The sequence below is a fragment of the Orycteropus afer genome, unplaced genomic scaffold (genome assembly GCF_000298275.1).
Source record: "Orycteropus afer afer isolate SDZICR_OR568_19922 unplaced genomic scaffold, OryAfe1.0 scaffold00003, whole genome shotgun sequence".
NCBI lineage: Eukaryota > Metazoa > Chordata > Mammalia > Tubulidentata > Orycteropodidae > Orycteropus > Orycteropus afer.
Genome location: NW_006921590.1, coordinates 22653119 through 22664772, shown reverse-complemented (window position 1 = coordinate 22664772; position 11654 = coordinate 22653119). Strand labels below are relative to the sequence as shown.

Sequence of the window (11654 nt, the reverse complement as noted above, 5' to 3'; positions counted from 1 at the left end):
ATATATATATATATATATATATATATATAAAGAAAGCTGAAGTGAAATTACCAGCAGCAGCAGTAAATGAGCAAATAAATCCAGATTCAGGACTTTGGTTTGCTTGCAGACATAACATGCACATACATACAAGCATCGACACCAGGAATATTGCCCCCTGCTGTTGAGTTGGTTCTGACTCATGGCGACCCCATGTGTATCAGAGTAGAACTGTGTCCCTAGAGTTTTCAATGGCTGTGATCTAGTGGAAGTAGATCTCCAGGCCTTTCTTCCACTGCATTAGTGGCAGAGCTGAGGCTAGACCTCCATCCTCCTGTTTCCTGGTGCTATCAAAAAAGGTTGTTAAAGAAAGAAAGAGTCATGCTCTTGAGGGAAATGGACCTCAATTCTTTTTCTGGAACAGCACTGTCTAATAGAAAAACAACATGAACCACGTATGAAACTTAAAATTTTAAATAATATGCTTTAATTAACCCAAGACATGCAAAAAATAGCCTTTCAACATAAAATCAATATAAGAAGTTATTGAGATATTTTACAACTTTTTTGGGGGGGGTTACTAAACCTATAAACCGAAAAACCAAACTCACTGCCATTGAGTGAATTCCAACTCATAGAGATGCCCATTGGGGTTCAAAAGCTATAATTCTTTGCGAAGCAAACTGCCTCATCCTTCTTCCATGGAGCAAATGGTGGGTTCAAACCACCAACCTTTTGGTTAGCAGCCAAATGCCTTAACCACTACACCACAAAGCTCCTTTCGTACTTATAGGACATCTCAAATCACGTTTTAAATATCACATAGCTACATGTGGCTGGGGAAAAAAAAAAAAAAACTTTTGCCATTAATATAGTTCTGACCCATGAGGACCCCCATGTTACAGAATAGAATTGCTCCATGGAGTTTTCTTGGCTTTAATCTTTACAGAAGCAGATCACCAGGACTTTCTTCCATGGCACCTCTGGGTTAGTTGTTAGGTGCTGTCAAGTTGGTTCTGACTCATAGTGACACTATGTACAACAGAATGAAACATTGCCCAATCTACCACCATCCTCACAATTATTGCTATGTTTTGAGCCCATTATTGTAGCCACTGTGCCAATCCATCTTGTTGAGGATCTTCCCTTTTTTTTGCTGACCCTCTACTCAACCACACATGATATCCTTATCCAAGGACTGGTCCCTCCCAATAACATACCCAAAGTACGAGAGAAAATGTCTGGCCACTCTCACTTGTAAGAAGCATTCCATCTGTAATCCTTCCAAGGTGGATTTGTTCATTCTTCTGGCAGTCATGGTATATTCAGTATTCTTCACCAACACCACAATTCAAAGGCATCAGTTCTTCGGTCTTTCTCTTTCATTGTCCAGCTTTTACATGCAAATGAGGCAAATGAAAATACCCCGGCTTGTGTCAGGTGCACTGTAGTCCTCAAAGTGACATCTTTGCTTTTTAACACTTCAAAGAAGCCTTTTGCTGCAGATTTGCCCAATGATTTCATTTGATTGCCAAATGATTCATTGATTTCTTGACTGATGCTTCCATTGGCATTGATTGTGGATGCAAGTAAAATGAAATCCCTGACAACTTTAACCTTTTCTCCACTTACCATGATGCTGCTTATTTATCCAATTGTGAGGATTTTTTCCTTTATGTTGAGGTGTAACCCATACTGAAGACTGTAGTCTTTGGTCTTCAACAGCAAGTACTTCAAGTCATCTTGACTTTCAGCAACCAAGATTGTGGCATCTGCATATCACAGATTGTTGAATTTTCCCCAAATCCTGATGCAATGCTCTTCTTCATTTAGTCCAGCTTCTTGAATTATTTGCTCAACATACAGATTGAATAAGTATGGTGAAAGGATACAATCCTGATGCATACCTTTCTTGATTTAAAATCAATTTCTTTTTGAATGACTGCCTCTTAATCTGTGTACAGGGTCTACATGACCACAATGAGGTATTCTGGAATTCCCATTCTTCACAATCTTGTCCATAATTTGTTGTGACCCACACAGTCAAATGCTTTTACATAGTCAATAAAACACAGGTAAGCATCTTTCTGATGTTCTCTGCTTTCATCCAAGATGCATCTGACATCAGCAATGATATCCTTTGTTCCAGGTCCCTGTCTGAATCCAGTTGTACTGCTGCAATTGTTTTTTAATTATCTCAGTAGTTGAAAGAAAGTGGTTTATGCTACTTAGGAACCTTGTCACATATGGCTAGTCACTGTCATCTTGGGCAGTGCATGTCTAGATTATGCTTTCTTCCACCAGCAAATGAATGATTTGTGTCCCTATATCCAATTCCACAATTCTTTTCAGGAGTCGGGTGGTGTCTCCAGTCATAGATGTGATTGACTGGAAGACATTCCAGTATTACCCATCTGAGGACCTGAAACGTGGAGTATTGGACTGGAAGCTGGATGTCCACTGGGAGCCTTTGCCAGAGCATGAAAGGAAAGCCCTCCAGTCTCCCATCAGCCCCATCAGGTAAGGCCCTGCCACCCAACCTGCTTTTCCTTTGCCTCCTCAGGATGGACTCTGTAGCCTGAATGTCAGGGGGCTAATACTGACTCCAACAATTTCTCAGTGAATTACTTAATCTGTGCCTCAGTTTCCTCATCAGTAAATTAATGATAATAATAGTACTTACCTTATAAGGTTGTTGTGAAGATTGAATGAGCTAATATATGAAAAACATTTTGAGAGTGCCAGCCACTCTTCTGTAGGTGTTAGGATTATTTTAATGTTAGAGGAGTCTGAGGCTCTTCCATTTAGCTCCAAGGGATGCCGCAGAGGGGAAGTGAAAGAGCCTGGGCTGGGATCTTGACCCAGCTCTAACTTACCAGGCAACACTGTAAACTCCTTGGCCTCAGGAAACAGGAAAATTTTAGCTAGGTGAGTTCTAAGCTATGATACGTTCCAAAATACTTTATGGCTTATTCTCACATATTTGTATTTTACACAGCTATTCCATTTAAGTAGATGTTCTAGCTCTCTTCTGCCGCATAACAAACCACCCCAAACATATGGTGTAAAACATCACTACTTTGTTAAGCTCATATGTCAGCTCATGAATTCTGAAAGGGTATAGTGGGGTTGGTTGTCTCTGTTCCACAGTATCTAAGGCCTCAGGCAGGAAGATTAGATCACCTGGGAATGACTTAACAGGTGGGGCAGGAATCTTCTCGAAGTTGTTTTCTCTCAAGTCAGCAGCCTAATTTGGGGCTGTGAGCTGGAACTGCTTCAAGGGTTCAGTCCATGAGTTCTCTTCACATGGATAGGCTTGTTGGAGCTTGCTACATATGGCACTGGGCTCTGAAAGCAAGTACTCCAAGGGAGCCAGGTGAAGCAAGTTGTACCATTTTTTATGACCAAGCCTCAGAAGTCGTCTTGGGTCACTTCCATCACAGATGCCATTCCACCCAGATTCCTCTCAATGGAAGTAGTGTCAGTGTCACATTGTAAGAGGAGCCTGTGGGACCAGAGATCTTGTGGTGTACATGGGAAGTGTTATCTGCCTCGGTAGACTGTCTTCATATACCAACCAAATTGTTGTTGTTTTTGTTTGCCGTGGAGTTGGCCCCAACTCATAGCGACCCCTCCTTGGGTTTCCGAGGCAGTATCACTACAGAAGTAGGATTGCCCAACCTTCCTTCCGAGGAGTGGCTGGTGGGTTTGAACCGCAGCCTTCTGGTTAGCAGTCAAGTGCCTTAGGCACTACGCCATAAGTCATTTTGGAGTACTGCCCACATGCCTAGCACAGGGACATGGATGAAGGCATTAGACACAAACAGGCCTTCCAGCGACCTTCCTAAGGGAGTGTACTTATAGCAGCTGGGACCACCTCAGGCAAAGTTAGCTTTTCTCCTGATCCAGCCAGAGTAGGCTCAGATATCTTTGCCTGAGCAACCCATGCTGTCCTGAGACCCTGCTGTTGCGTGAGCCTCACTGAGGCCTCGGGCTCCACATCTGGACCCCAGACTCCGCCTCACACAGGATCTTCCATTTCTATCTACATCTCCCCACTCTGAATGCTCAAACATCACTGAGGGCACTGCTGTCAGCAATCCGGTTAAAGAGCACCAAATGAGGAATTACAACATCGTTGGGTGCAGACTACATATAGATGCAGAGAAAATTCCAGAAAGGAAATGATCATTTGTAATACACAAATGATAATCATAAGTGATATTTACTGACCAAGTACTATGTGGTAGATGCTGGTATAAGCACATTACACATATTAACTCAAACTTTAGCATAGTTCCGTGAAGTAGTTCCTGTTAACAATCCCATTTACAAATGTAAAAACTGAGATACATATGGATTAAATGACTTGCTCAACTTCATAAAGTTAATAAGAGGTAGATCTACAATTAAAACAATGAAAATCAGGCTCCTAAGACCTCACTCCTATGCTGGGTTTTAAATACAAGTCTTTAGTCTCATCTTCTCAATTCCAAAATCTAAGGGGTATGAAAACTAAACTTTTTTCATAACTCATTTGGTGGTAGAAACTGCCCTGAACTGACCTGGGTGTCTGCATAGCCTTTATTTATTCCACTTCCTTTGACTATGCATTTCACTGAAAAAGTAGTAATGTATTTGATCAAGGAGTGCTGGCCCAGACCCTAGTGTGACTGTGTTCTGGTTATCTAGTGCTGCTCTGACAAGTGGGAGGCCTTAACAAGCAGAAGTTTATTCTTAAAATTTGGAGGCTTTAAGTTCAAGTTCAAGTGCCAGGCTCTGGGGGGGGGGGCGGTGAAAGCCCTTCAATCTTGGGGTCCAGCTCTGCCTCCTGCTCCCGGCTCACTGGAGCTAGAGGTGTTTCTTCACTCAAACAGCTGCTGGCTGCTGAGGCTGACAAACCCAAGGTTGACAAGTAAAAAGGCACAGTCCTGATATTATCAAACCACACAGCAGGCCATTAATTTAAGTCCATTGTAAGTCCCAAGGTCAGCAGAGCATGGCAGGCTGCTCAACAATGATACGGCTACATTCAGGGTCCAAGTGTGCCATAAACCAGAGACCATTCCCAAGGCTTCTCCTTATATACAGGAAGGAGACCACATCCCAAAGGCAGCTACTCAGCTGCTTGTGGTAGATCCCACCATGGAGTTGATTGCCAATCTCATCATGGGGAATAACTACCACCAGCTGCCCAGCCACTCAACCAGGCCTAGCCAAGTTGACACACAGACATAACCACAATAGACTATTATGTAATATATGATGTATGCCCAACACACTGGCCCCATAAATTTCAAATAAGGGTTAGTGGACCTGTAATACCAAAATTAGTAAGCATGAAACATGTGCACACACAATCCTAAGCACTTTACACGACTTCTTCTAATCTTCCCAAAATCTGCTGCAAAAGACCTGTTTAAAGTCTTTGCTGAAGAGCAAAGATATCTCTTTAAACACTAAGGTGCACCTAACCCCAAGCCATGGTATTTTCAATCACCTCATATGCATATAAGAGCTGGACAATGAAATAGGAATGCTGAAGAGTTGCTACTTTTGAGTTGTGGTGTTGGCAAAGAATACTGAAAGTACCATGGGCTGCCCGAAGAATGAACAAATCTGTCCTGGAAGACGTGCAGCCGGAATGCTCCTTGGAAGCTAGAATGGCCAGACTTCATCTCATCTACTTTGGTCTTGTCAGAAGGGACCATTACCTGGAGAAGGATATCATGCTTGGTAAAGTGGAGGGTCAATGAAAAAGGGGAAGGCCCTCAATGAGATGGATTGACACAGTGGCTACAATTATGGGCTCAGATATAGCAAGGATTGTGCAGCTGGCACAGGACTGGGCAGTGTTTTGTTCTGTTGTACATGAGGTCACTTTGAGTCGGAGCCAACTCAACAGGACTTAACATTATTATGCCCAATTTAGAGGTGAGGGAACTGAGTTCAAAGAGATTATATATCTCATCCAAGATCTTACAAATAGTAAGTGGAAGAGTTGGAAATTGAATCTAGTAATAACTGCAATAATGTTTCTTTTCACTTTTGATATAATGTAAGGAGCCGACTCCACGGCAGTGAGTTTGGTTTGATATTTTGGAAGCACCTTAAAAGCTCTGGTGGGGGGACAGGAGTGCATGAAGGGATCGACACAGAGAAGAGGTAACTATCGGGAGGAAGTGGGAGGGGAGCTATTGCATTGGGGTAAATTGTAGTCAATGTCATGAGACAATGTGTGTGTGAACTGCTGTATGCAAAGTGAATTTGCTCTGTAAACTTTCACCCAACTCACAATAAAATAAAATTAAAAAAAGAGAAAAAAAAGTTCTGGTGGTATAATGGTTAAGACATTTGGCTGCTTACCAAAAAATCAGTGGTTCTAATTCACCAGCCATTTCATGCAAGAAAGATGAGGCGGTCTGCTTCCATAAAGATTTATAGTCTTGGAAACCCAGTGGGGGTCACTGTTGTTGTTATGTTATGTGCCGTCGAGTCGGCCCCGACTCATAGCGACCCCTCCTTGGGTTTCCGAGGCAGTATCACTACGGAAGTAGGATTGCCCAACCATCCTTCCGAGGAGTGGCTGGTGGGTTTGAACCGCCAGCCGTCTGGTTAGCAGGCAAGTGTCTTAGCCACTATGCTACCAGAGCTCCTATGTCTGCTTCCATAAAGATTTATAGTCTTGGAAACCCAGTGGGGGTCACTATAAGTCAGAATCAACTTGATGGCAGTGAGTTTGGTTTTAGTTTAAGCACCTTAAAGGCCAGTATAATTTTAAAAAAATATTATTACACCCCAACCCCCACCCCACCCCCTTTTTTTTTTTTTTTTGCTATTAAAAAGTCTTGGAGCTCTGGTGGTGTAGTGCCTAAGGCATTTGACTGCTAACCAGAAGGCTGGCGGTTCAAATTCACCAGCCACTCCTTGGAAGGAAGGTTGGACAATCGGCTTCCATAGTGATACTGCCTCAAAAACACAAGAAGGGGTCGCTATGAGTCAGATCCGACTCCATGGAGGTGAGTTTGGTTTGATTTTATTAAAAAGTCTATGCTCTGAATTATTTACATCTTGAGATAAACAGAGTTTTAGTTACATTAAAGTTTTGTCCTGAATAGTGATGTGTTCAAAAGCCTCTGGCTACAAATTCCAGTTAAAAACTACTTCTGAAGGATATTCTTGTCATTTTAATTTTCTTCCCTAGTTCAAGATTTCTAGCTGCCAGGGTTTGTAAGTCATGTGTATTTCCCCCAGGGCTGGGTGGAGACCTCTCTACTTCCAGACTCCCTACTAGATTCATCTTAGAACCAGGAAGCGAGTAGATGCTCATTAAGAAAAAGAGAAGAGTGAGGTAAGGGAATAGAAGAGAGGGAGAAAGAGCCTGACTGCTTCCCTTTGTCCAGGCCAGACCCTACCTCCCTCAAGATAACTCATCTTAACTGTGGCCTTCTTTCACAAATGTTTCTCTAGAGAGACTCAAGCCAGAGGGCAGGGTGGCCTCAGATGCAGTGCCTGGGCCCTCTCTGTAGGAGAAGTACCTGAGAACAGGGTAAAAAAGGCCCAGACAACCATAGCTGGTTTTTTTTTTTTTTTTTTTTTTTCATAAAATACTAGTATTTCCAGACTTAAATAAAATAAATACTTCATTGTTGTTTTGCTCCAGTCTTGCAAGTAAAGACATTGAGGTCTGTCTGAGCCCAAAGTCCCCTCTCAGCCACTGGAGCACCCACGTGGTAAACCCCAAGCCCCTCAACCTCACCTGATAGGTCCAGTTCTGAGCTGCAGCCTCTGCCCCATTTTCTGTGTCTAGGAGCCCTGTGGTGCCAGGTGGGGTCGTGGCGATGGACAGACATTACTTCCAAAATACTGGAGCATATGACCCTCTCATGTCATTGCTGGGTGGCGGAAACCTCGAACTGTCTCTCAAGGTATGCCCTGGATGGAGGGAGGACAAAGATGGGTTTTCTGAAACAGAAGGTACAGTCAAAGCTTGGAGGCAACATTAGGAATGTTACTGGTCATAGATGAGGCTGTAGGCAAATTTTAAACTCTTTATAATGTGGTGTCTCTGACCTCCTGTTTCTTCCCCTTTCCCATCTCTCTAATGGCCTACCTTGGTATCACTCCCAGTCTCCCTTCCTCAGAATTCACTCTCCAAACCTGCTCACAAGAAAGGACGTATTACCAGTCATTTACTCCTCAGTGCAAGGGGCACTGCTGGTTCTGTGATAGAATCCTCACCTTCCACACGGGAGACTTGGGTTTGATTCCCGGCCATTGAGCCTCATCTGTCATCTGCTACCCCATCTGTCAGTTGAGGCTTGTACATTGTGGTGATGCTGAACAGGGTTCAGCAGAGCTTCCAGACTAAGATGGACTAGGAATTGTTTTGGGAGCCAATTCAATGGCTGCTAGCAACACCTTAGTGCAAAGGTTTCTGCACATTCTTACTGTCAGGCCAAAATAAACACCTCACAGCCCTGAGTATTAAGTTGTTAGGTCCAAACAATCTAATAAACAATTGTCCTAACAACTTAGTGCCTGTTGGGCACCACACCACCTCAGACCTTGGAATCAGATTGGACCCTACCACCTCATTTCCTGTCCCACAATGCTTTTTGTTGGTGCTTGCTTTTTATCACAGCAACCTCCAAATACCCAACCTGGCAAAGACATAGCTGTGGCCTAATGTGGAAACTTGAAGTACTCGAGCTTGTAGTTTGCACAGGCATTTCTCTGGAAATTTTAAAATATCCCAAGGTGCCCCTTTGAGTTCACTGTGGCACCTTGACACAATTTGAGAACCCCAGCCTTAGTGTCTTTCAGTTCATATGCTGCCGATCCTAGAAACGTTTTCATTTTGACCTTAATCCTCAAGTATAGAATGAAAGGAGTACTATCAAATGACTGTCAGGCATTTGGGAGTAGGTGAGAGAATTAGTGGAAAGCAGAGAGAACTTTCCTAAAGTAGTGAAGCCCAGGTTTAAGCCAAGCCTGCTTTCATCTCCACCACGAATGGCTTTTGGTGCCTGTGCAGCAAGAGACTTCACAAGCTTTTAGGAATTCCCTGACCACAAAGGACATCTCTGCCCCTAAGGAAGCGTGCTCTGGGGCATGGGGTGCTAATCCACATGGCTACATCTCCGTATGCACTGAGATCTTGCACATGTTTCAAGGGAGACATGTTCAGGTAGGTGCCTATGTGTAGCCCCACCCCCACCCCACAGGTCCTTGCCTGGGCAACCACCCCCTGTTCTTGTCATCTTGTCACTCCCCTCTTTAGAACTTCCAGATCTGGACAGCCTATTTTACCCTGAGGACTAACACTCTTTAATTTTGTGCTTATCATTTCCTGTCATTTGCCAGCATCTCACAGACAGATCCCTTACTTCCCACTGTTTTTGAAAGTGGAGACAATTTTCTTCTTTCATGGCAGGCTTGGCTCTGTGGTGGCTCCATTGAGATCCTTCCCTGCTCTCGAGTAGGGCAGGTCTATGGAAATCAAGATGCTCATGCCTTCCTTGACCAGGAGGCCACCCTGCGGAGCAAGGTTCGCATTGCTGAGACCTGGCTGGGGTCATTCAAAGATACCTTCTACAAGCACAGCCCAGAGGCCTTCTCCCTGAGCCAGGTAAGGAGAGAGCTGAAGGAGGCTTCCTCTGTGCCCACCACAGGCCACCAACTGGGTGCCTGGTCAGCTCCCTGCAGCCTGGAGGGGAGAATAGAAGCTCTTGGCTTGAGCTTCCCTTCAGTTTCCTGCTCCTCTGGCTCATCTGACCTGACAGGGCCATCCTTTGTCTTTCAAGCTTCTCCACAGGACATTATGGCCAATCTTGGCCTGGAACTCCCTGCTGTTGTCTCCTTGATGGAATGCAATCTTTCACCAGAGAGCAGAGGAGGACTGGGTGGGGGTGGGCACTGAAATAGGCCTGCCAGGGCACAGTCATTCTGGACACTGTGCTTGAAGCTGTGAAATTACCTAAGACAGCAAATAACCATAGGTGTAAAAATTTTAAATATGAAGAGTCAAAAAAAGAAAAAAAAAACACTTAAAAAAATGTTAAACATTGAATTAAATGTCTACAAACATGATGCATTGTTAACTAGTCAACTGACACTCAATTCTTAAGGAGTGATACATTAAATGCTATTTAATATATGATGTGGGAGTACATTAATGTTTGCTGGGTTTGGAGTGGAGGCCTCCAGTTAAGATTTCAGGACCCACAAAGATCTTCCAACAGCTCCCAAGAGCCCCTTGTCAGCCTACATTGCTGGGATCTTGCAACAGCTCCCAAGAGCCCCTTGTCAGCTCACATTACTGGGTGAAGAACTGTGCCTACTAACAGGCCTTTCTCAGACGACAAGAGAATGTCTGAGAGGGGTACCCTGTGGAGGTGCCCCAGTGCCTCCCCTTGCTCCCTGGTCCCCAGAGATTTGCCTCTTGCCCACCTGTGCACTTGCTTCTTGATTCTCCAGAAACTTCACACCCTTAGGTAAAGGCTCTTTTCCAAGTCAGAGTAGACTCCAGGGCCTCATAGGAGGAATACTGATGTCAGAGACCTGGAGGTGTAGGGGTCCAGGACTGATTGGATTAGGTCTCCTCCAAGATTCAAGTTTGTTTGCTTTATTAACAGGGAGAAGTGTTAAAGACTCACAAACTTCCCGAGCTCAACAGTAATTCCCAAGGTCTGGAAAGTCTAGCACCCCCTCTTCATCCTGTGAAATAGTCACATTGTTACAGTGCCAGAATGGCACTGGCCCCTTTCCCAATACTGGAGCAATGCTGCTGATGGCAGCCTCTTTAATTACTCTAAGAAGGGCTCTGAAATGAAAGGAAAATTCTCACAAGGACTCCACTCAATTCTTAGGTAGCATATTTGTTATTCTGCAGTCTCCTCCTTCTCCACCTAGAAGAAGTAGGAGGATGTGACCAACTCTAGACATCACTCTACAAGACATATAGCCTAATGGTTAAAACCAAGGAGTCCATGAACAAGAATGCCTGGGTTCGCATATTGGCTCTTTGGCTGTATGATATTGAAAGTTCCTTAACAACTCAGTGATTCTATTTCTTCATTTGATAAGCCTTCCTTTTGAAGTGGCAGTATGACTAAATAGTTTACTATGTGGCACAGTATCTAAGGCACTTAATTGCTAACCAGAAGGTTGGCAGTTCAAATCCACCAGCCACTCCCTAATATATGGTGTAAATAGAATATCAAGCATAACTCAAAATGTGCAAACAGCAAAAGATAAACTAGATGAATGGGAACTTCTAAAAATTAATTTTTTATGTGCTTCCAAAGACTTCTCCAAAAGATTAAAATGAGAACCTACAGATTGGGAAAAAATATTTGGCAACAACATATCTGACAAGAGACTTACCTCTAAAATTTATAGAAACCTATAACACCTCAACAACAAAAAGACAAATAATTCAGTTAAAAAATGGGCAGAAGGTCATGAATAGACACTGCACCAAAGAGAATATCCAGGCGGCTAACAAACACATGAAGAAATGTTCATGATCATTAGCCATTGTTGTTGTTACGTGCCGGCGAGTCGGACCCGACTCATAGTGACCCCTCCTTGGGTTTCCGAGGCAGTATCACTACAGATTGTTGTTGTGAAGGTTGGGCAATCCTACTTCCGTAGTGATACTGCCTCGGAAA

At 43.7% G+C, this 11654-nt stretch overlaps 1 protein-coding gene across 1 annotated transcript in view; it reads left to right on the top strand.

Moving 5' to 3' along the window:
* Positions 1-11654, top strand: part of GALNT15 (polypeptide N-acetylgalactosaminyltransferase 15) — a 66759-nt gene that overhangs the window by 40071 nt on the left and 15034 nt on the right. The window contains exons 4-6 of the mRNA XM_007936668.1: positions 2332-2499; positions 7790-7907; positions 9416-9610. Coding sequence (XP_007934859.1) covers positions 2332-2499; positions 7790-7907; positions 9416-9610 — 481 coding nt within the window. The remainder of the gene's footprint in view (positions 1-2331; positions 2500-7789; positions 7908-9415; positions 9611-11654) is intronic.